This window comes from Schistocerca gregaria, chromosome 4 (assembly GCF_023897955.1).
Source record: "Schistocerca gregaria isolate iqSchGreg1 chromosome 4, iqSchGreg1.2, whole genome shotgun sequence".
In the NCBI taxonomy this organism is placed as follows: domain Eukaryota; kingdom Metazoa; phylum Arthropoda; class Insecta; order Orthoptera; family Acrididae; genus Schistocerca; species Schistocerca gregaria.
The window spans coordinates 214,242,118-214,269,764 of NC_064923.1; the positions used below are offsets into that span (position 1 = coordinate 214,242,118).

At 41.4% G+C, this 27,647-nt stretch overlaps 1 protein-coding gene across 1 annotated transcript in view; it reads right to left on the reverse strand.

Annotated features, from left to right (window-relative positions):
• LOC126267657 (uncharacterized) overlaps positions 1-27,264 on the reverse strand; it is a 133,760-nt gene extending 106,496 nt beyond the window's left edge. The window contains exons 1-5 of the mRNA XM_049972956.1: positions 27,249-27,264; positions 27,115-27,174; positions 18,549-18,710; positions 8,789-8,951; positions 2,571-2,692 (exon numbers count right to left, since the gene is read on the reverse strand). Of these exons, the coding sequence (XP_049828913.1) occupies positions 2,571-2,692; positions 8,789-8,951; positions 18,549-18,710; positions 27,115-27,174; positions 27,249-27,264 (523 nt within the window). The remainder of the gene's footprint in view (positions 1-2,570; positions 2,693-8,788; positions 8,952-18,548; positions 18,711-27,114; positions 27,175-27,248) is intronic.
• Between the last annotated feature and the right edge of the window lie 383 nt (positions 27,265-27,647).

Sequence of the window (27,647 nt, forward strand, 5' to 3'; positions counted from 1 at the left end):
CATCACTGGACTAGAGTGGCCCCCATGTTCTCCACACATGAACCCTATCGAACATGCCTGGGATAGATTGAAAAGGGCTATTTATGGACGACATGACCCACCAGTCACTCTGAAGGATCTACTCCGAATCGTCGTTGAGGAGAGGGACAATCTGGACCATCAGTGCCTTGATGAACTTATGGATAGTGTGCCACGATGAAAACAGGCATGCATCAATGCAAGAGGACGTGCTACTGGGTAGTAGAGGTACCGGTGTGTACAGCAATCTGCACCACTACCTCTGTAGGTCAGGTCTCGCTGTATCGTGGTACAACATGTAATGTGTGGTTTTCATGAGCAATGAAAAGGGCGGAAATGATGTTTATGATTATTTCTATTCTAATTTTCTGTACAGGTTCCGGAACTCTCGGAACCGAGGTGGTGCAAAACGTTTTTTGATGTGTGTAGCAATGTGGTCAGTGGCTAGTTTCAGGTTGAGAAAATGTTAACTTTCGTCAACCTGTTTGGAAGGAAGCTAAAGACCAACGACAGCCTACGTATGATGCACAGTTTTATTGGAATGTGATGACAGATACAATTACATTAAGCGCAATGGCAGGTGAGCGAGATTGTGCATATTGACAGGTAATGTGATTTATTGTATTTCATACGTTTATTGGACTGGTATTTCTATATAATAAGTAAGTAAAGGAAAAGTTATATGTTCGTTTCTCAGTGTATGCTGGATATTGAGTTTAGGTAGTGTCAGTATAAAGTTTATTAGGGGTGAGGATGTAACTGGAGGAATGTTTCCATATATATCAGTGTTTTTTTTTTTTTGTATGGATGTTCACATTCTCTGCTGCTTTTGATGTTTGATCCTCCTGCTGTGATTTCACTAATGGTGAGACCATATTACTGTTATTTTAATGTAACAAAGAGGTTTCATACAAGGGAGTTCTTGACATATCCAGCTGTTACGGAAATGTATTTTTACCGAACACATGATACATACTTGCTATTTTTTTGTAGGGTGTGTCTTGTAGTAGCTGTCTAGTGTAGATAAAGGTTGTTAGTTCACAATAATATTTACTTGTAGTATATGTTAAAATATTTTCTATTATATTTTTATCTGTATAGTGACTACTGTTTGCTACATTTCTAAATGTATATAGAACTTGTCGCAGTTGTGGAGAAGATGTAATTTTAATTTCCGGTCCCATAGTGGCTCGTGTGGCGTCTGTGGGTTGGGAATCTACCAGTACCATGGATAGGATGGAGTTAAAAACAACATGCCATAACAACATTCTTTATTAAACATGGTTTCCACGTGCGCACCCAGAAGCCGGGTAGCAAGTGTGGACACTTTGGTGATGGAGTGCTTCCTCAGCATAACACAAATGGCACCTGGCCTTGTTGATGTATGGCAGAAATCAGAAATGCGACCTAAGAGCATACAATTGGCCATGGAGTACTTGCAGTCTGCCAGAGTTGGTGATAATGATACCCAGGACACATATCGGTTCGAGACCCATAACCACGTAGCTGTCAGTTCATTTGGTAGATGACACTGTTGAAAGAGGTTGTAAGTGCTTTGTCACACATTGGCCAACGACTGGTTTGAAGACTGTCAAGGTACTGGAGAAAGTTGAAAGTCCAAGAAGAAGTGCTGCTAACGGCCAGTTCGAGACATTTATACTTGCTGGACCCTGGTGTATTATGACAGCAGCCTCCTTCCAGTCTGATCCGCACATCAGTAGCAGAGAAATTGCGCGAGAATCGGGGATCTCAAAGACGTCTTATAATGCATAATACTAAACTCCGAGGGAATCTTAGAATTTTTCAATGTTTGTTCGATGTTTAGGACTATTACTAGAAAAAGTAGCAATAAAAACGGGAAATCTCTTTTTTTCAGAATCCATTCACATTGATAAATTTTAACAGTCAGAATAAACTGGAGATGGAATAGATCGGTATAACTAAATATCGGTTGTTTAAGCGGCAACCGAAATCTGTAGTCGCTAGTAACACATAAAACTATCAGTAGGAGAAGCAGATACCGGAAAAAGTCATCGGAAGAATCCGCAGGAAGTGTAGCCCGCACACGACTGAGAAAGCTTACAAACCCCCCGTAAAACGTGCAAGCTACCTGAATACTACTCGTCAGTCTGGGACCTTTATGGGATGGGACTGATAGGGGAAACAGAGAATACCCAAAAAGAGCAGTGCATTCCATCAGAGGTTCTTTTAGTTAGTGTTTATGCTTACGGAGATGTCTTTTCAATTACAGTGGCAGACCTTCAAAAACAGACAGTGTGCAAAACAGCGTGGTTTACTGTTAAAATTCAATGAGCGTTTGTTCCTAAAGCCGTTAGCCAGTAATTCCTTCCTCCTACGCAGATCTCGCAAAAAGATCTTGGGTGTAAATTAGAGAAATTCGAACTCACACGCAGGCCTACCAACAGTAATTGGCGCTCACCATCTGCGACTGAAATACGAAAGGACGTTAGTGACAGTGGTTCACAAAGTACTCTCCCACACACTCCATCAAGTGGACTGCGGGGTACAGATGTAGAAGTAGAAGTGCGTACCTGGCAGGAGGGCCTGTGAAGCCCCGAGATAGAAGCCGACCGCCATGATGCAGCGGCTGCGGTACTTCATGCCGTGGAACTCCGCAACGAACGTCATCGTGAGGGGCAGCGCGGTGCAGCTCCTGCAACAAGACGCCGAGGAACCTGCAGTGGTCATCACGCAGCTGCGTGGCTCAGCGTCATTTCACCTACCGTTACGTGGCAGTTTTTGCCAATCTCACACTTAACCCTATTATCAATCATTTATTTAAAGCAGGAGACCCCATAAAGTCTTACTATGAGTAGTGAACTTCAGTATTATGCAAGTACGAGTCATTACAGTGATCTGTTTAGTTTCTGTTCTGTCTTTTTACACTCGGGAGTCCTTTCCTTCTGCCAGCAAGTCAGGTGGGCTGCTGCGGACATTCCCACACAAGGCGCGATTCTGGACCATATATTTGCTTTTTTTTCTGGAAGCCCTAAGCGCAAAAGCGGTAGCTGAGGCTGGGGACTGAAAGACGCTGAAACCGTCCACAGGCCTTATCAGCTGGGGGCATCCTGGCGAAATTAAGAAACTGTAAAACGTCAGGGTCACCCGGAAGCAGAGGAATGCAGTTTAGACACATATGGATCTACGGAGTGAGAAATCACGACAAGCTGCGAATGCGGAAAACGTTGCCTTAGCGAGAAAGGAAGAAGCCATATGTTCTTAAACATACGTGTAATACGAACCCGAATTGGCTCACGCGAATGGTTTGGTAGCCGGAGGAAGTGGTCGCATATGGGATGTGCCTTCCCTCTCATTTTACAGGACGGAAAGTAACGCTCTTGGCAGGAAAGGACTCCAGACTTGTGTCCCCAATTTAAAGACAGTTAACATCATAAGTTAATCCTGTAACAAATATGTGACAGGCGATTTTGGTAACACATTTCTAAACTTATGGTTTGTCGGAGCTTACAGTCTTTACGGTAACTGGCTAGAGAGTTTCGAATGCTGGGAGAGCCACCAAATTTCTATAATAGCGAGAAACTCAGGGAGAACAATTCATCTTAGGCAGCACCAATAACTCTCCGACTTTGTGAGCCCAGCGTCCTGCAGAATTTGGATTCTGTCGCAAAACGGGCACATGTCACTTGGCCAAATTCAGAGTCTTCAGTTATCACTTCAGTCATCTGCTACATCCGAAACATATGAGTACGTTGAAAATGTGCAGAAATTGTGCGTGTTGTGATGACGGGACAACAAATTTGCTGATTTCGAGATAGGGTTGGCTTAACTGAAATCATACTGGCAGCTCACTTGACTTACTACACTAGTGGTAATCAAAATTGTTACACCCTGAAGGTGACGTGTTACAGACGCGAAATTTAACCGACAGGAAGAAAATGCTGTGATATGCAAATGATAAGCTTTTCAGAGCATTCACACAAGGTTAGCGCCGGTGGCGACACCGACAACATGCTGACATGTGGAAAGTTTCCAACCGATTTCTCACACACAAACAGCAGTTGACCGGCGTTGCCTGGTGAAACTGGTGAAATGTTGTTGTGATGCCTTGTGTAAGGAGGAGATATGCGTACCAACGCGTTTCCGACTTTGATAAAGATCGAATTGTAGCCTATCGCGATTGCGGTTTATCGTATCGCGACATTGCTGCCCGCGTTGGTCGAGATCCAATGACTGTTAGCAGAATATGGAATCTGTGGGTTCAGGAGGATAATACGGAACGCCATGCTGGATCCCAATGGCCTCGTACCACTAGCAGTCGAGATGACAGGCATCTTATCCGCATGGCTATAACCGATCGTGCAGCCACGTCTCGATCCCTGAGTCAGCAGAGGGGACGTTTGCAAGACAACAACCATCTGCACGAACAGATTGATGACGTTTGCAGCAGCAGGGACTATCAGCTCGGAGACCGTGGCTGCGGTTACCCTTGACGCTGCATCACAGACAGGAGCGCCGGAGATGGTGTACTCAACGACGAACCTGGGTGCACGAATGGCAAAACGTCATTTATGAGGATGAATCCAGGTTGCGTTTACAGCATCATGATGGTCGCATCCGTGTGTGGCTACATCGCGGTGAACACACATTGGAAGCGTATATTCGTCATCGCGTTGCTGCCGTATCACCCGGCGTAATGATAAGGGGTGCCATTGGTTACACGTCTTGGTCACCTCTTCTTCGCATTGACAGCACTTTGAACAGTGGACGTTACATTTAAGATGTGTTACGACCCGTGACTCTACCATTCATTCGATCCCTGCGAAACCCTACATTTCAGCAGGATAATGCACGACCGCATGTTGCAGATCCTGTACTGGCCTTTCTGGCTACAGAAAATGTTCGACTGCTGCCCTGACCAGCGCATTCTCCAGATCTCTCACCAATCGAGAACGTCTGGTCAATGGTGGCCGGGTAACTGATTCGTCACAATACGCCAGTCACTATTCTTGATGAACTGTGGTATCGTGTTGAAGCTGCATAGCAGCTGTACCTGTACACCCCATCCAAGCTCTGTTTGACTCAAACTCAATGCCCAGGCGTATCAAGGCCGCTATTACGGCCAGAGGGGGTTGTTCTGGGTACTGATTTCTCAGGATCTATGCACCCAAACTGCGTGAAAACGTAATCACATGGCAGTTCTAGTATAATAATTTTGTCCAATGAATACCCATTTATCATCTGCATTTCTTCTTGGTGTAGCAATTTTAACGGCCAGTAGTGTAATTGTATCCAATGTGCCGAAACAAAAACTTCACTTATAAAACAAAAGCTCGTATTTTTATCACAGCTGAGGAGACTGTCTTCCAGTACTGTAATGAAAGGTGGAAAATCACAGTATAGATCTGTCAATACTTAACCACTCGAGCTCCAGTGGAACATCAGTTGTAGATCCAGACTTTTTGTAATGGATGCACGGGGACCAGGGAGGTCTCAAGGTGCCATGCTGATCCCCATAACCAACAAATTCAAGGTGCTGTCTTTCACTGATATTGAAACTCCACCTGCCGGGTAACTTATTTTGTCCTGTGTCTTGAGGAAGCATACGCTAGAGGGTAGGGCTCTACTAGACATCGGTAGTTCAAACGTACAAATAATGGTACTCCCCTAGGGAAATGGCAGCAAGGGACAGTAAAGAAGACCAGGTGCGTACGGGGTGTGTGCTGGGAGCCTCATTCGACGTGTTGTAGAGGCTGCTCCGCAGGCCATTGAGGGGACAGGGTGCAACCAGCTGCCTATTTTGGTGCACGTTGGAACAAACGATGCCTGTCGTCTGGCTTATGATGCCATACTTGGATCATTATAGCGTCTGGCAGATAAAACTGAGAAGACCAGCCTTGCGCATGGAGTTTTAACAAAGCTCACAATTTGCAGCATTGTCTCCAGAGCTTGCCGTGACAACCTGGTTCTGAATCGAATGGAAGGACTAAACCGGAGACTTCAAAGGTTCTGTGACAAGCTAGGCTGCTACTTCCTGGATTGCGCCATAGGGTTGAGAAGTATAGGGTCCCCCTAAATGGGTCCGATGCACAACACCCAGGTAGCTGGCAGCGTGCGGTGAGCACGCAAGTGTTCTTTAGACTGAGTATTCTCTATCCAGTGAAGAATCCAAAAGAATGCTCTCCACAAGTGAGAGACTAGTATTTAATTGCCACATCATTCGCAGGAGAGTGTTAGATTGTGACGTGCTACTGAAAAGCAGTGAAGCTAGCAAAATACTAGGTAGAGAAAGCTGACTGAAACCTGAAATTGATAGTACTGAGATTTTTGGGGAAAATTTAACTCCATATCGTAGGGATAGGCTGATATGAAATGGGGGTGGTGTATTTGTCACTGTAGACAAAAACTCAAATCCACCGAGATAGAAACTGTAGCTGCATGCGAGATTCTTTGGCGAAGACTCAGTGTCAGAGATCGGGATAAAATGGTAACTGGACTCTTCTATCGCCCATTGATTTCCTCATCTAATCGATAGAGGAAATCTTAGTTAACTTGTAAGCAAGTTGCCCCGTCATACTGGAATCATTGGTGCAGTCTTTAATCATCTAACGATCAACCGGAAAATTAGTTTTGTTAGCGGTGGACATGACTAGAGATCCTGTGAGACATTACTAAATACCGTCGCTCAAACTACCTAGAACAGATAGTTCAGAACCCCACTTATGACTGAAATCTGTTAGATCTAATGTGAGCAAATACACCTGTCCTCTTTGAGAATGTCCATATAGAAAAGGATATTAGTGATCATGACGCGGTTGTGGCAACGATGATGACCAAAGTGGAAATGCCAACTACAATAAGTAGAAAGGTATTTATTGTCAGCAAACTAGATAAAGGAGTGGCAGTGTCGTATCTGAATAAGGAACTTGAAACTTACAACACAAGGCAGGAGCTTGTAGACGTACTATGACTCAAGTGTAAAAGAATAGTTGAGTATGCTCTCGATAGGTACTAAGTAGAATAGTTCATAATGGGAACGACCCTCCGTGGTGTACAGTAACTGTAAAGAAACTTCGAAAGAAACAGAGAATAATGCATGAAAGGTGTGAAACAAAGCATAGGACCATAGACAAAAATTCTGAATGAAATGCGTCTCGCTGTCAAGAGAACAATGTGTGAAGCCTTAAGTGATTACCGTAGAAGAATACTGTCAAATGATCTTCCACAAAACCCAAAACATTCAGATCATATGTAAAGGCTATTGGTGGTGGCACCAAAGTTAGTGTACAGCCACTCGCGAAAGAGACAGGGACTAATAGTGATCGTAGCAAAGCAAAAACCAAAATGCTTAACTCAGTTTTCAAATGTTCGTTTACAAAGGAAAACCCAAGAGAATCACCGCCAATTTAATCCTCGTATCACTGAACGGATGAGTGAAATAGGCGCTAGTGCAGTGGTCTTGAGAAACAACTGAAATCGTTAAAATTGAACGGTTGTCCAGTGCCCGTTAGAATCCCTTTGAGATTCTATAACGAATTTGCGGCTAAGTTAGCCTCGCTTCTAACTGCAATTTGCCGTATATCCCTCCAACAAAAAACCGTGCCGGATGGTTGGAAGGAAGCACAGGTCTCACATGCTTACAAGAAGTGATCCACAAAAATACCGTCCAATATTCTTGACATCTACTTGTTGCAGAATCTTAGAACGCATTCTGAGCTCAAACATAAAGAGCTATCCCAACCGGCATGGATTCCGAAAACATCGATCATGCGAAACCCAACTTACACTTTTCTCACTTGACAAAACTGAAAGCTTGGAAGGAAGGTAGTTAGATAGATGCAGTATTTAAGAGCGTTTGACTCAGTACGATTTTAAAGCTCATTGTCAAAAGTATGACCATATGATATTTGCAATGAAATTTGTGACTGTATTAGGATTTTTTGGTGGGAAGGACGCAGCATGTTATCTCGGATGGAGAGTCATCGTTGCTGTTCATGTTGTTTATTAATGACCTTGCAGACAGTATTAATAGTGACCACAGACCTCTTGCAGATGATGCAAGTTGCCTTCTAAACTTACATTATTTTTAAATTTACATTTTATTCTGTGTGTTATTGTCCATGTTAGAGAATACAACATAATTCCCGGAAACATTTGTAAAACGTGGAAATATGAAATACTAAACCGAAGACAGCTGTGAGGACAATAACAAGAACACCAAATGCATAATATAAGTATTTACTTCGCGTTACAAATTTTATTAATATTTAAGGAAGGGAGAAAGAGTTAACTGTATCAGAAACAGGAAATATATATAAAAATACATTTAATAAAAATTGTCTTGCTCGCAATAAATATTAAGAAAAAATTGGCCAGTGTCAACATTTAAACTGCCATTATCAAAAGCAAAAAAGTAAAAAAAAAAAACAGAAGAATTCTATAAAAACTGTTAAAAATAAAATTGAAAGTCATATAAAAACTGTTGAACATAAAATTGAAAGTTGTATAAAAATGGAAATTATAGCCCTCCTTCTTTTTAGAAGATCAAATTTGTCATATTATATACGATCAAGACCAATTTAATAAAAATATCTATTTCATAAGTTACATAGTGGGTTGTAAATCAGAGTCAAATTTCATGAAAAATAGTAGCATCTAAAATAAATGATACAGCGTCTTTTTTCTTATGCTTGGAAACTAGCTTTTCTACGGCAAATTAATTAGAAAATTACTGATCTTATCGAAAAAAAAGATTTGTCAGTATACTGTAGATATAGTTTAGACTACTCACATGAATCCAACTATGAATCTGAGAGATAGCAACATCCAGAGCGAGGTTGAGAAAGCGGAGCAGAAGGCCAAGATGCCGTCAATAAGCAAGGCGACCCTGAGCAACTTGATTCGACCGATCATGTCTGAAACGGAGCCCCACAGCAGCGAGCTGCTGATGAGTCCTGCGGACAGACATGAAAATCACCACACTTGGCTTGTTCGTAATAACATCGGAAGCAGACAAATTAAAATTAATTCTTTAAATTCAGTGCGATACTAGCGACTTGCACAAGAAATCTAATAATACAGCTTTATTTTTTGCGAGTCATCTTAGTAAACTGCTCTTTACATGTATGTACACGGACATAGGTCATCAAATGACGAGCCAAGCTAAAGGTTCAGACAGCGTTGAGACCGTATATAGTCATTTTCACTAAGCGGTTGAACCAAGAAGCGTCCAACGAAATTAACAGAAACTCGTTCATTAAGATGTGATTTTCCCACAAGTCACTCGCGTCGCTTCTAGGCCATCCCATGGAACCATTACGGGAGAATAGCAGCAGGATGTGTGATAAAAGTCCAGCATTGACGCCTTAGAAGAGCAGTGGAGACTCAGATTCGCAGAACCGAATTTTTATCACGAGAATACATCGACTTGAAAGGTCATGTGAGTGTGGCGCGGCGTAAGGTTTGTCCGCAAGGGCTCTGCAGATTTTGAATGGCGATCCATCGCCAGGACACAGACAGATCTAGCTGAAAAGTGCAGTGGGTTTTGTACAACCGTTTCATGAAAATCATAATAATTCGCATCTGATATCTCAATGAACTTTGCTTAAAGCTTCTATGGGATACGTGCAAGGACATTTCGCTTGTTTGAGAAGAGTGTTACAGCTCAGATGTCGCTAATTGCTTTGCTGTAGGAAAAGAAGGGATAGAAACCGCCATTTTATAGGTTTTTCAGTGCACTAGATCGTACTACCGAGTTCCTGTTTTAATAAGTTTTGTTGCCGCGGCACTGTGAAACGGCCTCCTATTACGATAAAGTGAACCTGCCCAGAAAAACACCTTATTTGGAGTTAGGACATTCAGAAAATTTGCGATTTATCACAAACTGAAATATTATAGGGATGAAATTCTTCAGTTTAAACTTTTTGGTGACCTATGCTCAATCTCTATTTATCTTCAGAGAAAGTAAAATATTAATCGCAGATACTCATTATACATGTCACATGTACTAATGCTTCAATAAATAAGCGCAGTGGTTTGGAGATCTTTATAATGACTCACTTTCTCATATACAGGATGTGTCTCTCAAGAGCCATCAGGTGGATTTTCTCTGGTTTTTAAGCAAGTATTTGCAATTTCGATTTTGAAATGTGTAGCTAAGGTCAATCCAAACAAATAGTACTCGTCACGACGCCCAGAGTCAACGTAACGTGTGAGTTTTTTTTTTCTACCACAAACAAAATTATTTTGAAAGCAGAATTTTATGTGTACAGCTGAATAAATATGTCCATAATCAGTTTAGTGCGGTATTCGCTTTAGTCATGTATGTCGACAGGAAGAGTATAAACGACGCATAACCAGGCAGAGACTCAGCAGCCCTGTTGCTTGGCAGTAGCAGACAGTGTGGGTTAGGGTGGCACGAAAGACGGGCAAGCTGGCCAAGGATAGCAGCTGGAGTACGGGATATTTGTGTTGTGCAACCCTGCTGATGAATATCGGTAAAACGAATATGCCACTAGACTCATTTAGGAACAGCTGTATTGAATGGGGACTAAGATACCGCTTCAAAAATAATGTTGTTTGTAACAGAAATCAAACGAACATTTTCCGCTGACACTTGGTGCCACGCGGGATTAGCCGAGCGGTCTAGGGCGCTGTAGTCATGGACTGTGTGGCTAATCCAGGCGGAGGTTCGAATCCTCCCTCGGGTTTGGGTGTATGTGTGTTTGTCCTTAGGATAATTTAGGTTCAGTAGTTCGTAAGCTGAGGGACTGATGACCTTAGCAGTTAAGTCCCATAAGATTTCACACACACATTTTGACACTTGGTGTCGGATGAAACACTTGATGAACAGTATTTTTCTGTGATGGCTCCGGCTACACATTGGACAAACGAAATTGCAAATACCTGCCAAAGCACGAGAGAAAAGCACCTGGTGACTCTTAGGACAGAAAAACAGTAAGTTGCGCAGAAGAATAATTTTAATGTACAGACTTAAAATTCTACCAGGGGAGCTGGGCTGGCGTCCCAACTGTTATGCTGACAAGGCATATTGCCAAGGTAACAGGCCTCGGAATAGGGTACACAGAAACACAAACACTGCTGTGTTATTTAACAAGGCATTGTATGGTAACACTACCAGTATATAACACCAGAGCGCTGCTACAAAACCAAACGTAGACAGAAAGACCAGAACTCGGCAGCCCAGTACAGTCACTGAAACTATCACGATGGGTCCGATAAATAGAAAAAGCACGCGCACACTCTCAGACACATTACGTCACACGTGCGGGCTTGATCAGTTAAATAGGAAGACTCTCGCAGTTCAAGAACACATTCTGTCGTGCTGCCTTTCCATTTGCGTCACCAGAACCGAGGCTAATGACAGTCTATTGTGTTTCAGTGAAACCACAACAGGCCGGCGCAGTGACCGCGCTTCTGTCCGGAACCGCGCGACTGCTACGGTCGCAGGTTCAAATCCTGCCTCGGACATCGTTCAAATGGCTCTGAGCAAAATGGGACTTAACATCTGAGCTCATCAGTCCACTAGAACTTAGAATTACTTAAACCTAACTAACCTAAGGACATCACACACATACATTCCCGAGGCAGGATTCGAACCTGCGACCGTAGCAGCCTCGCGGTTCCAGACTGAAGCACCTAGAGCCCCTCGGCCACACCGACCGGCCTCGGCCTGGATGTGTGTGATGTCCTTAGGTTAGTTAGGTTTAAGTAGTTCTAAGTTCTAGGGGACTGATGACCTCAGATATTAAGCGCCATAATGCTTAGAGCCATTTGAACCATTTTTGAAACCACAACACGCTGATTGATGATGGCCAGCTTGTTACAGGCACAGCCCGTAGCTGTGGTACTGACCAACGTCAGCGACGTCACAACTCTCTCACAGGGCATCAGCACTTCTTCAGGCCCTGTGCACTTCCACTCGGCTGCCGACTCCAGCTCTGATGACAGTTACACCCTTGTAAACTCTGCTCGACCAGGAAATATTATACATATCGCTGACACCTCTGGACATGCATTGGACTACTCATCCTCACTCTACACTCGACATCCTGATCGCAATGGGACCCCTGAACATAGGCCGCAACATTGGTGCCAGGAAATAGTTTTCCAATACCCTAGAATGTAACAGGTATAAACCAAAATGCAGATGAAAACTGATCGAATTAATAGTTTAACAGATCGATATGCAGTACACTTTCACACCACTGAATTTATCTAGCGGTTGTCTCAAACTTGTAGCCATATTGTCAGTTAAATTCACCCTGTGATTTCCTGGTATGATTATTACAATCAGACCCTTATGGTCTTTCCTCCTTTAACATATTCCGCTTGCGTTTGTGGCGACAACAGTTATGCACCACTGCTATTACTAACAGATATGTCAAATCAGAGCACACAGTGTAATATCAAATTTTGGGTCTTCGGCAGCACGGAATAAACTGTGTCATACCAACGTTAGGTGGCTATTTCGTCTCAGTGTTGGCCACATGTGCGTTCCGCAATCCTCACGGCGTTGATACTGCTGCTCTATGACTGAAGCAACCTGTGAAACATCCAGTGGGCGCCAGAGCCGTTCATTAACCTCTGCATGACACCAGACAAGCGCCACGCAAAAACGTCTTTCGATAAAACAAATAAATGGTGAGGCTAGGATTGGTCACTAAGAATGACTGAGAGTCCTGTTTAATGGGAAGTCCGTTAGTTTTGATTGCGACGGCTAAGATATTGTATACAGTGGCAGCGTCACGTGCACCACATAGCACAGTGTTCAGTGGCGTCTTGTGAGACTGGCTGCCCCCTATATGAGTTCAACTGGTGAGCGATGTTATACAAATTATGTCGATTTCTTGCTTCTATGAGCCGCACGGGGTAGCAGCGTGGCCTAAGGCGCCTTGTCACGGCCCACGCGGCTGCCCCCGTCGGAGGTTCGAGTCCTCCCTCTGGCATGGGTGTGTATGATGTCCATAGCGTAAGTTAGTTTAAGCTAGGTTAAGTAATGTGTAAGCTTAGGTACCGATGGCCTTAGCAGCTTAGTCCCATATGACCTTACCACAAATTTCCAAAATTGCTTCTACGAGAAACGCGTAGCAGCCAACTACTGCAAGTTGTAGAAATATTTAACACCATACACGGTAATGTACCATTTATAATTTTAGTAATTGCTAATAGCTATGAAATTTTATGACATTCAATAAATATATTTTATTTTACTTTGCGTAAGTACATTGTATGAACTAACGTATAATTTATACTCCGTTTGCATCCAATTGCTTTATACTGAAGCGGAACTGTTAGTTCAGCTCCATTTACGATGTTCACACGATCCTAATTTGGTATCGTACGCCGGCCGGAGTGGCCGAGCGGTTCTAGGCGCTACAGTCTGGAACCGCATGACTGCTACGGTCGCAGGTTCGAATCCTGCCTCGGGCATGGATGTGTGTGATGTCCTTAGGTTAGTTAGGTTTAAGTAGTTCTAAGTTCCAGGGGACTGATGACCTTAGAAGTTAAGTCCCATAGCGCTCAGAGCCTTTTTTTGGTATCGTACAATGGTATACGAATTAATGTCTTCTGAACAGAAAAATGGACCCATCTGTGTTTACTTTAAATGTCACACTTCTTTTCCTTCCCTGCGTTTGAATGCGTGAGAAGGAGAGTGAAGGGAAAACAGGTAAGCTTAGGGCTAATTATAGATAGTGTGAGTAGAATGACGTTGTGCCAACTTAACCTTTGTCGGCAAATTCTACAACGGGAAGTTAGCACCAATGATAAACGGTGTTACCAGTTTAAGAGATGTCAGGTTGCTCACAGCCAATGAAAGACCTGCACTCTACACTAAGTTTGAACAAGGAATCGTTGTCCCTCCGGTTCCGCCACATCACAATTATTCGACTGGCTTTAGATACATGGGACATCTCGTTAGGACTCGTAATGTTGGAGTACAAAGGAGGGCATTGGAATGTGCTGGTTCGTTACAGGAAACATTAACAATCTGACTTTCAACATAAACGTAGTCACAGAAACCTCGATAAGTGTTTTAATTATTATTATTTTGGTGGTTTAAAAAGAAAAAAAAGGAGCACTCAGTCGTAACCATCCAGATCGAGTGTGAACCATAAGTTTACGCTCTACTTTGAGGTGTCAAAAGTCATGGTATACCTCATAATATAGTGCCGTACCTCCTTTTGGCCAGCGTAGAACATTAACTGGACATAGCGTGAACTCAACAAGTCGTTGGAAGTCCTATGCAGAAATATTGAGCCATGCTGCATATGTTGATATTCATAATTGCGAAACTGTTGCCGATGCATGATTTTGTGCGTGCTCTGAGCACTTGGTAAGATCCATATTGTTCGATGGACTCACGTCGGGTGAACGAGTCGCCAAATCATTCGCTCGAACTGTCTAAAATATTCTTCAAACCAGTCGGGACCAATTGTGGTTTGGTGTTCTGGCGCATTGTCTTCGGTAAAAATTCTATAGTTGTTTAGGAACATGACAACATTGAATGACGCAGTCCATTCCATGTAAACACAGCACGCACCGTTATGGAGTCACCACCAGCTTGCACAGTGCCTTGTTGATTACTTGGGTCCATAGCTTCATAGTGTCTTCGCCATACTCTAACCCTACCATCAGCTCTCACCATTGTCACGAGCCCAGGAGAGCCACTGAAGGTTATGTCCTGCTGTTACGAAAGGCACTCGCGTCGTTCGTCTGCTGGCATAGCACATTACCGCCAAAATTTCGCCGCACTGTCTCGACGGATACGTTCGTCGTACATCCCACATTGATTTCTGCGGTTGACGGTCAGTCAACGTTCTACCTACATCTTCCAAATGAAGAACATAAGGTACAACACACTAGAAACACTGTACAAATTTTACACAAAATATCTAAAGAATGCACTATGAATATTTTGGAAGAATTGGAGACATATACTCATATGAAGAATTTCCCGAACTCATTGTACAAACTGAGTTGAAACACAAGCCCTAGTTAGCAAATTTTATTGAATTTTCCTCTACGAGAAACTATAAATATATGAAATCGCATATAACACATCAAGAAAATAAACTACATAATATCTGTGCAGCGAAAGCACCATCCCTGACTCACAAGAATAAAAAGTAAAATAAAATCTGTAAGCATTTGGCATCTAAGGATCCCAGGTGTCAAACAGCAGTCAAACACGTGTTATCACCAAGTTTTTGTATTTTAGCGGCTAAGTTTCAATAGAAAGCTCCCAGATGACCGTCATCTCCAACTAGACGTAAGTATAAATGTAATCCATAAAAATACGTTCATGATCATAAGTAAGATGTACATAAGATTTGTTATTGACAACACCCACAGGCGCACTTGAAAATGGCATTGTAAGCCGAAACAGGAAAGCTTATTGAGCAGAAATATGTAGATACAAGCAAATAAATATTACATTGCAGCTGCTGGAATTGATCCCTTTACTCCGCGTTGCGTTAATTGGTGGGTTGCCATTCTTGCTTTATCCATTTCATTCTTATTTAATTTAAATATCAGTATGTTTGGGGAGTATATTGACTCGTGTATAATATAATTTAATGGACTTTTTTCGTAAGAGTAAAGTCAAGTCAAGCATCGCCACGGAACGTAACGAACAATATGTCACGGAGCACGCCTGACACTGAATAACAGTGAAGCGTAAGTATATGAGAAACAGACGGTACGCTTTTAATACTTTTGGTATTTATTTTTCGCATTAACCAGCTTTCAAGCCATTGAAGGCTTGTCACAGAATAGTTATTCGCAGGTATTATGTTTTGTACTAAGTGTATCAACACGATGGATAGTGGTGCTCATGAAAATAGATGGCTTTGTGTAGATTCTGCTGAACTATAAACATGAGGAAAATACATCGATGTTATTTTCTCTCTTACAAGCCCTACAAACCCAGAAGATATAAGCATAATATGGAATTTCAATGCATTTTTAAACATCACTGCCGGTCATTGAAAGTACTCCAAAAATATTAAGTTTGGTGACATAAAAGCAGCAAATTAGAAATCTATACCATATGCCTCTGTTATTTTTTCTCGCGTTTCGTTTATTCATTTCTCTCTTTCTTTTAGACGAGCACACTATAATAGTAAAAATTTTGACGCATTTATTTGGCGCATTTCTCGACTATGTATACACTACTTTACAGAATAAACGTATCTGAACTTTTGATCACAATAGACAACACGTTTCATTCTCCTGTGCACAGACGCATATAGAACTGAAGTCTGTACTACCTTACTACAGTAATTTAGCGTTTTGTGAAAAATATTTTTACAATTTAAGTGGAGGTCAATCTGAAAGCAATAAGAATAGGAACAGAACACACACGTATAATTAATCAAATGGTGAAAATCGGAAGGAAAAATCCGTCGAAGCTTCTCAAATGATTACTCAGAATGTGGTTTGTTGGTGCTAGTAGTATAGCTTCATATTATGACTACTTTACTGTAAACATAATGGTTTCTAAATCTGCATGAAACGAAAGAAATGGGTAAGACTGTCGTTATACCTCTGAATGCGCGATAACACTCCTCAATGTGTGTTAGGTTGACTTTCAGTTAACTATAACACTACTAAGTGTTACGCAAAAATTAGGGTACTACTGGCGGCCCTGCCCACTCTCGTAGTGAACATCCGTCAGGAGAAGTGAACAGCAATGGCGATTAGTAGAGTCGCAGCCTTGACAATCTTTTGAAACATAAACACAACAGTCTTCTTGAGTTACAGCTCAATCAATGACTAGAAAGAGGAACTTATAGGGTAGAAAATGTATCGCCAGCGTAAAAACAGCTCTACAGCTATTGCTGAGGTCACGATACACACTACGAAATTTAAAAACCATAGTGGATCATCATAATATTAAAAAAGCTTACGGAAACACCGAAAAGTGAAGTACCGAATTTTAATGTTAGTTATACAGGGAGACAAATGACATTTATGTATTTTTAAGCTATTTTGGCATAGGTTTACATAAAAAATCGCGTGTGTACCTAGCAGGCAAGAGAGGTAAAAGGAAGTAAACGTACACGCATGATAAATGTTTTCCTATGTCGCCCATACTGCTACCAACTTCTACCACGCGTACCGATCAGGTGCTATGATAGAAATGATGCAGTTAATTTGCAGTAAGTCACGCATACTGGACAGCTACACTGCCACAACTGTTAGGTCATTGATCTTGTTAGCAGTGGAAAACAAAATACTGTAGTAACCAAGGCCTCGGGGGCAACACAGACTGTAGATAACTTTGTTTACTGCCGTATTTTTTTCGCTTACTTTTGTCTGCGAATAAACGGAAATAATTTCATGTTCATTTGCCATCGTTACCACATTATTTGAAGTAACTTCCTTATCTTCAATTTCTTTATTTTCAATAACTACGACTTCTCGTATTCGTACGGAAACTATACTTATTTTAGGCTATGTCTCGAAGAAGAACACTAACGAGACGAATGCATCCTACTACTATGATAACGACAATAAGATCTTTTGGTACTTTGCTATGGAAACTAAGATTTACTCCTGCTATGGCTTTCTCTTTGCATCCGTAGCGGAAACAGTAATTCAAAATTGAAGTTACATATAAACAAAATGGTAAAAACAGAGTAATTCTTCTAATACTTAGGTTTAGTTTTTGCGTAAAACATAACCAGCGCCGTACCGGAGTCACCTGACAACCTTAAGCTTGATATTGAGTACATGTAGAGCAGACTATGTTCCTCCAAAAAGTAGAACACCTATAGAGTGAGGATCTCGTATTCACATTTCGTAGACAGCTTAATAATTTTCGTTTGATGTTTGAATAGACATGGCTTACAGATTTTAAGACGGAAACGGGAAGACACTTTGATTATTTGCGTGAAATGCGCCGCTCGGAAGGCGCTATTTTATTTTCTTACACCAAATGAAGGGACAGTCACCACTATTATCTACATTTTGTACTGTACTTTGTCGTGTATAGTGACAGTGTTATGAAAAACGAACATTCAGCCAATCAACTATTTACCAAACATTGAAATATTTTTAAGGTCAAAATTCCTCTATTTTTACTTTCTGGTACCATATCCTTTAATTCCGTTCATTCTTAGGAACAGTAGCACACACATACACACACAAACATACACATGCACAACCACACATACGTGCGCGCACACACACACACACACACACACACACACACACACACACACACACACACACACACACACACACACGCACGCACAAACACACACACACACACACACACACACACACACACACACACACACATGCAAACACACACGCGCACACACACAAACACAAACACAAACACACACACACACACACACACACACACACACACACACACCACCACCACCACCACCAATATACGGCAATACGTTTTTCTATGTGAATGGGAGAACTAGTAACTTGCTGGAAAATTACTGCAGAGATCAGCTGAGTGCGTTATTCTTAAATGAGAAGTAAGATAGTATTCACGCTTGTGCAGTTACCAGCATAGCCGATGGCGTTGAGGGCTCCCTTGTCAATGCTGGAAAGCTTGAGATCGCACTGCGACAGCGGGATGACGTATGCCATAGCAGTTGTGTCAAACACGCACACCATGGCCGATAGGAAAGCCGCCGCCAATAACATAATGTTGAACCAACCAAAACCTAAAATAGAATAATGCAAATCAGCTTTTGTTTACTTTAGCACTGTTGTGCCTTACACAGAAGATGAGGGTCGGTAGGTACTGCAGCAGTCTACTGCGCAGGCAATGCACTGAAGTAAGAACATAGGCTGTTGATCCAACACTATTCCGAGAAATCAAGCATGTAACAGAGCGAGTAGGAACTATCCACTTGTTCTTGAACAGTTCCTAACAGTAGTACATTGTTTATTTCCTCTTTTTCGATCTAGTTATGTGAGTAACTCAGGTAGACTCTATGACTATTAACTATATTGACGGTTCCCTTATTCACCACTGCGGTTGATAATGTAATTGATCTATGCAAAAATAATGTTTTGATAAAATATTCTTAATCTGAGGATGGGTATGAACACGTCGATATAGAATTTGGAATTTTCTGTTAAGATTTTTCTTTTTCCAAAAACTTATTTAGAATGTTATTCACAAACAAAATTTTAGTCCTCTAGTTATGTTCCGTTTTTAATTGACGCTTATTTACAAAATTCGGTTACGTAGTTTTGTGATCCCAAATTTTTTTATTACAAAAATATCCAGTTTTTATAAAAGCAGGTGGGTCTTTTCCATTTCAAAATTTTTGTGATTTTTCATATTCCATGATATCTTCAATAATTTTACTATTTTTGTAGGGCATGTGCACAACAACTGAAATTCAGCATATTGCCAAAGGCTTGACCTTCACAATATCAAAGTGTGGAGTCGGGAGGGGGGTGATTATTTTATATGTACAGGGTGTAACAAAAAGGTACGGCCAAACTTTCAGGAAACATTCCTCACACACAAATAAAGAAAATATGTTATGTGGACATGTGTCCGGAAACGCTTAATTTCCGTGTTATATGTAATGTAATTGCTAACCTTTTGGGGTGACAGTGCATGTAATAGCATACCTACGGAATTATCCCAGCTATACTTTAGCTTAGAGTGACATTGTGAGGCATACTGCGATCAGAAGCAAAATTGCAACAGTTTCTGTCTAAACTTACTCTAATGCCTTCACCATCCATATTTTCTAAACTGAAACATTTCGTGACAGAACAGAATTATAAATTCGATTAAATTTTGGGCGAGTTGCTAGGAAACTTGGAACGGATAGCTTATGGTTAAAAAAGGCTCTACTGCAATATGGGGGAATAGACCACTTCTCTCACAGCCCATATGTATATTCATAATTTATCGCGGCTAGACTCTTCCTCCATAAAATTCTTGCGGATTTAGAATCAACTTCAGCCGCTACTGCCAGTAGCCTTCGGCAGGGAATGTGATAGTTCTGGTACAATAAAACCTACTTCCTACATGCTGTCTGCACGGATACCCCCTTAATTTCTTAAAAAGGAGCGTGATGGATGTGAAAGGAAGCTGATATTTTCTGACAGTAATTTTTATTTTTTACTTTGTTAATTTTTTAAACACAGGCATGTTGATCACATTTAACATTTAGTCTATTTTGCCCATTGGTATAATATCAGTAGACCCCAACTGCAACTTTTTAAAAATCAAACTCTGAATTATGAACATCTGTATAACGCAAACTATGTGTCATACAATGCTATAATTTTGCAGGTTCATTCAGAGGTATGTGTGGAAAACGTCTGCTATATCTTGAGATAGAGTTACTTCTAAACAAGTTGTTGTTGTGGCCTTCAGTCCTGAGACTGGTTTGATGCAGCTATCCATGCTACTATATCCTGTGCAAGCTTCTTCATCTCCCAGTACCTACTGCAACCTACATCCTTCTGAATCTGTTTAGTGTATTCATCTCTTGGTCTCCCTCTACGATTTTTACCCTCCACGCTGTCCTTCAATACTAAATTGGTGATCCCTTGATGCCTCAGAATATGCCCTACCAACCGGGCCCTTCTTCTAGTCAAGTTGTGCCACAAATTTCTCTCCAATTCTATTCAATACCCCCCCCCCCCCCCATTAATTGTGTGATCTACCCATCTAATCTTCAGCATTCTTCTGTAGCACCACATTTCGAAAGCTGCTATTCTCTTCTTGTTTAAACTATTTATAGTCCACGTTTCAATTCCATACATGGCTACACTCTAGACAAATAATTTCATGAACGACTTCCTCACACTTCTAATCTATACTCGATGTTAACAAATTTCTCTTCTTCAGAAACTTTTTCCTTGCCATTGCTAGTCTACACTTTATATCCTCTCTACTTTGCCCATCATCATTTATTTTGCTCCCCAAATAGCAAAACACATTTACTACTTTAAGCGTCTCATTTCCTAAACTAATTCCCGGAGCATCACCCGATTTAATTCGACTACATTCCATTATCCGCGTTTTGATTTTGTTGATGTTCATCTTATATATTTCTTTCAAGTCACTGTCCATTTGGTTCAGCTGCTCTTCCGGGTCCTTTGCTGTCTATGACAGAATTACAATGTCATCGGCGAATCTCAAAGTTTTTGTTTCTTCTCCATGGATTTTAATTCCTTCTCAGAATTTTTCTTTTGTTTCCTTTACTGCTTGCTCAATATACAGATTGAATAAAGTCGGAGATAGGCTACCACCCTGTCTTACTCCCTTCCCAACCAGTGCTTCCCTTTCATGCTCGTCGTCTCTTTTAACTGACATCTGATTTCTTTACAAATTGTAAATAGCCTTTCGCTACCTGTATTTTACCCCTGCCACCTTTAGAATTTGAAAGAGAGTATTCCAGTCAACATTGTCAAAAGCTTTCTCTAAGTCTACAAATGCTAGAAACGTAGGTTTGCCTTTCCTTAATCTTTCTTCTAAAATAAGTCGTAAGGTCAGTATTGCCTCACGTGTTCCAACATTTCTACGGAATCCCCGAGGTCAGCTTCTGCCAGTTTTTCCATTCGTCTGTAAAGAATTCGTTTAGTATTTTGCAGTCGTGGCTTATTAAACTGATATTTCGGTAATTTTCACATCTGTCAACACCTGCTTTCTTTGGGATTGGAATTATTATATTGTTCTTGATGTCTGAGGGTCTTTTGCCTGTCTCATACATCTTGCTCACTAGATGGTAGAGTTTTCTTAGGCCTGGCCCTCCCAAAGCTATCAGTAGTTCCACAAGTATGTTGTCTATTCCCAGGGCCTTCTTTCGATTTAGGTCTTTCAGTGCTCTGTCAAACTCTTCACGCAGTAACATATCTCCTATTTCATCTTCATCTACATTCTCTTTCATTTCTGTAATATTGTCCTCAAAAACATCGCCCTTGTATAGACCCTCTATATACTCCTTCCATCTTTTTGCTTTCTCTTGTTTGCTTAGAACTGGGTTTCCATTTAAGCTCTTGATATTCATGCAAGTCGTTCTCTTTTCTCCAAAGGTCTCTTTAATTTTCCTATAGGCACGATCTATCTCATTCCTAGTGATATACGCCTCTACATCCTTACATTTGTCCTCTAGCCAGCCCTGCTTAGCCATTTTGCACTTCCTGTCGATCTCTTTTTTGAGACGTTCGTATTCCTTTTTACTGCATTTTTATGTTTTCTCCTTTTATCAATTAAATTCAATATCTCTTCTGTCACCCAAGGATTTCTAGTAGCCCTCGTCTTTTTACCTACTTCATTTTCTGTTACCTTCCCTATTTCGTCTCTCAAAGCTAGCCATTCTCCTTCTAGTGTATTTCTTTCCCCCATTCTTGTCAATCGTTCCCTAATGCTCTTCCCGAAGCTCTCTACATCCTCTGGTTATTTCAGTTTATCCAGGACCCATCTTCTCAAATTCCCATCTTTTTGCAGTTTCTTCAGTTTTAATCTACAGTTCATAACCAATAGATTGTGGTCAGAGTCCACATCTGCCCCTGGAAATGTCTTACAATTTAAAATCTAGTTCCTGAGTCTCTGTTTTGCCATCATATAATCTATCTGAGACCTTCCAGTATCTCTTGGCTTTTTTCATGTATAGAACCTTCCGTTATGATTCTTGAACGAAGTGTTTTTCTATGATTAAGTTATGCTCTGTGCAAAATTCTACCAGGCGGCTTCCTCTTTGATTTCTTAGCCCCAATCCATATTCACCTACTATGCTTCCTTCTCTCCCTTTTCCTACACTCGAATTCCAGTCACCCATGACTATTAAATTTTCGTCTCCCATCACTATCTGAATAATTTCTTTTATCTTATCACACATTTCATCAACCTCTTCATCATCTGCCGAGCTAGTTGGCATATAAGCTTGTACTACTGTGGTAGGCGTGGGCTTCGTATCTATCTTGGCCACAATAATGCGTTCGATATGCTATTTGTAGTAGCTTACCAGCATTCCTATTTTGCTATTCATTATTAAACCTACTGCTGCATTACCCCTCTTTAATTTTGTATTCATAGCCCTGTAGTCACCTGATCAGAAGTCTTGTTCCTCCTGCCATCGAACTTCACTAATTACCACTATATCTAACTTTAACCTATCCATTTCCCTTTTTAAATTTTCTAACCTACCTGCCCTATTAAGGGATTTGAAATTCCACGCTCCGATCCGTAGAACGCCAATTTTCTTTCTCCTGATAACGACATCCTCCTGAGTAGTCCCCGCCCGAAGATCCGAATGGGGGACTATTTTACCTCCGGAATATTTTACCCAAGAGGACGCCATCATCATTTAACCATACAGTAAAGCTGCATGCCCTCGGGAAAAATTACGGCTGTACTTTCCCCTTGCATTCAGCCGTTCGAAGTACTAGCACAGCAAGGCCGTTATGATTAGTGTTACAAGGCCAGATCAGTCAATCATCCAGACCGTTGCCCCTACAACTACTGAAAGGGCTGTTTCCCCTCTTCAGGAACCACACGTTTGTCTGGCCTCTCAACAGATATCCCTCCGTTGTGGTTGCTCCTACGGTACGGCTATCTATATCGCTGGGACACGCAAGTCTCTCCACCAACGGCAAGGTCCATGGTTCATGGGGGATGTGTAAACAAATAATAAATTGAAACGCGTGCTTGATGCTCCAGTGTTACTGCGTGAACAGCGAAAATGTAGGAAGCGATAAACATTTTTCCTTTCGTCATTTTATCGAGAAAAATTTCTTAAAGGTTTAAAGCCATATGTAAAGTGTCTTGGAAGTTGCTAAGTGCTCTCATTCTCAAATACTAAATGAATAGGGTGTTCCAGGGAGAATGGTTAACATTCAGTGATACGACAGGAACGATCATTTGAAGCAACAAACTTTATATAGACACTAGCGAACGTGGCGGTTATCATCTGCTAAATGTGTTTTGCAATCGGATAAATCCTAATCATCTTGCGTCTTTATGTTCATACCCTGCTCTCACTCTCCCCTTGTTCACCTCCTAGCCTTCTCTCACTCCATCTCTTTCTCCCGTATCTCTGTCCATCTCCTCCTTTTCCTCTCTACGTCCATTTTCTCCACTCTTCGTTCTCCGTCTCTTCTTCCCCCCTCTCTCTGACCTTGAGCCTTCTTTAATGTTATTGGAAACTGAAATCGTTTAAAATGAATGAGTAAATTGATTGCGATCTCTGGTTACAGCGATATGATGGTGGTGGTGGTGATTAGTGTTTAACGTCTCGTCGACAACGTGGTCATTAGAGACGGAGCGCATGCTCGGGTTAGGGAAGGATTGGGAAGGAAATCGGCCGTGCCCTTTCAAAGGAACCATCCTGGCATTAGCCCGAAACGATTTAGGGAAATCACGGAAAACCTAAATCAGGATGGCCGGAGACGGGATTGAACCGTCGTCCTCCCGAATGCGAGTCCAGTGTGCTAACCACCGCGCCACCTCGCTAGGTACAGCGATATGAGAGAGACATCTCCAGCTCTGAGGGTAGTTGCTTCAGTGGCAGTATTTTATTTAGATCTGCAATCGGACATGAGTACAAAGTTTTGCGTAACTGAAATTCTGTAGTCGCGTTCTAAGCAGAATCAGGCGTCCAACAAACGTTTTTGTTGGGAAATCAAGGTGTGCGGGACAGACTTTGACACTTACTTTTCTCTTCTTCAAAACACTGATAGAATGTCTTGAACACTTTATTTAGGGGTTCATTTGTGACAAGACAACGTTGACACACTGCTTTATGTCTTGCCTGAAAAAATTAAAACAAAACAAAATTCGTTACTGACTTACATATACACTGTTGACTCACTGACACTATTGCCGCACATTCACTGCTTAACACTACCTGCTCGCAACTGACTGGTGGAATGTACATCTGTTGTTTACATTTGTTAGTTCCAGCTACCACCGTAGTTACTGCTGCGCTGACATTGCTCAGACGCCAGGAATAAAATCAGTCTCTGAAATTTTTGGACCAACAGGTATGGGGGAATGGCACTCTATGAAAACGAACGTTGACGTATCATACACGTTTCGAAGCACGAATCAGTTAAGTTTGACATCTTCGTCTAACGAACTAATCTTGCCAATTAACGATGTTATACCCTAAGGTGACGTCAGTAACGAAATGAGAAAGTAACAGCCTACAATTTCGGAGAACAATCAGAAAATTCTTAACTAATGAGAAAATCCTTAACTGTATGCTGACGCTTCTGCTTGCTTTCTTGGGAAAATACCAATGGAAAACTTGACCCTAATTTGTAGAAACTGAGTCTAACATTACACTGTAGCCACTGTTTTTTGCGGGCCTGGCTACAGTCAGGTTGAGACGACTGTAGCCTCAATTACTTTTCATGAATAGCCAGTCCACAGTACCTCAAGATTTTTACGAAGCTAGCTGCTGATATGCTTGCGGAGGTGGACCAATGGAAGACGAAGCTGTAGTCTTTAAAAGTTTGGAACTGAAAGACTTAAGGTAGGAGACAGCTGCGATTATATAAAAGGATAAAAAGGTCTGATATTTAAACTAAAGATATTTGAAATGCCTGACATTGACAACATGAAATGACACGAACGTTTACTGATGGCCTAACACAGCGGAACCTGCATATTAGAGGCCCCGATGAAATCTCCTGATTAATGTTCCTTTTTATCACTTAATTTTATTATCCTGGCGATTTATCTTTGACTTTGTGGTTTACAGGCCGAAAACCCTGAAATCAGATCGCCAACAATTTTCAGTATAACTAAGAACAGAATAATCTAAAATGTTGCTACGCCAAGATATATTTCACTCGAAAAACTCGTTCGGCAGTTCTGGTTTAGCGGAAGGCTTTTGACACTGTAACACACAAGTGGTTTGTAGTGAAATTGTGTGCTTATGGAATATCGTCTCTGTTATGTGACTGGATTCGCGATTTACTGTCAGAGACGTCACAGTTCGTAGTAATTGACGGAAAGTAATCGAGTAAAACAGAAGTGATTTCAGGCGTTCCCCAAGGTAGTGTTATAGGCCCTTTGCTGAGCTGTTCATTAGCAATAGAAACGATCTGGGAGACAGTCTGAGCACCCGTCTTAGATAGTTTGCAGACGATGCTGTCGTTTATCGACTAATAAAGTCATCAGAAGAGCAAAACAAATAGCAAACCGATTTAGAAAAGATATCTGAATGGTGCGTAAGTTGGCAGTTGATCCTAAATAACGAAAATTGTGTGAGGTCATCCACGTGAGTGCTAAAAAGAATCCGTTACACTTCGGTTGCATGGTAAATCAGTCAACTCTATAGGCCGTAAATTCAATTAAATAGCTACGAATTACAATTACTAACAACTTAAATTGGAAGGAACACGTAGAAAATGCTTTGGATAAGGCTAACCAGAGACTGCTTTTATTGACAGGATACTTAGAAAATGTAACAGATCTACTAAGGAGACTGCCCATATTACGCTTGCCCGTCCTCTTTTAGAATACTGCTGAGCAGTGTGGGATCCTTATCAGATAGTAGTGATGTATTTTCGCCAAATAGGGGAGAGAGTGTCACTGAAATGATACAGGATTTGGGGTGGACATCACTAAAACAAAGGCGTTTTTTGTAGCGACGGAATCTTCTCACGAAATTCCAATCACCAACTTCCTACGCCGCATGCGAAAATATTTTGTTGACCCCGATCTACATAGGGAGAAGCTATCGCCATGATAAAATAAGGGAAATCAGACATCGTACGGAAATATATTGGTGTTCGTTTTCTCCTCGCGCTGTAAGAGATTGGAATAACAGAGAATTGTGAGGGTGGTTCGATGAGCCCTCTGCCACGCACTTAAATGTGATTTGAAGAGTATCCATGTAGATGTAGAATGATTTTAAACTATTACTTCTTACTTTCAGTTCTTACCTTTGGCAAGTACAGTAAGAGGCTCTACGATGCACATTAATTCACAAAGTGTATTCGTTACGAGAATTACTACACGGTCGACGCATTTAGGTCCCAGGTAGCTACTTTACCTACCATTCGCTTCATTCACTAACGATACAATTCTTTTTAGTAAAAATAACTATTCACGGTAGAAATAATATTTTCGACAGCACTAACCTGTCTGAGCGATTGCTGTCTCGAAATCACATGGCTCCGCCATCTTCCCCAGCGAGAGATCTGCAAACACAAGTTACAAATACGCAATCTACGTGAATAACCCTTGTGAGAGTGGTGGTGGGTTCAGTACTTACCATATGCAGCTTGCATTTGTCCCACTTATCACACTCGAATGGCTTGAAGTTGAGATCCCTTTTAGTGGACGCACTACACTCGTATGGAACATTTTGTTAGCAAAATGAGGAGCTGAGTATTTGAAACCATTCTTGCTTGTTGTATCGCATTAAAACACAACATTTGTGTTTAGCATCCAGTTTTAAGACGGATCACGCGAAATCGGAGCTGTGTCAGAGCCTTACATTCATCTGTTGCCGGTACACAGGACACATATCGAAAGACTAGTGAACAGTGAGGCGTAACCATGGAAACACGCTTGTTTTTAACTGTGAACTAAAAGTCACCCGCAGAAGTACTGCGGGCTATCTGAGACGCATATTAAGTGTTGTCATTGTAATCGCTAATTTACGAGAGTC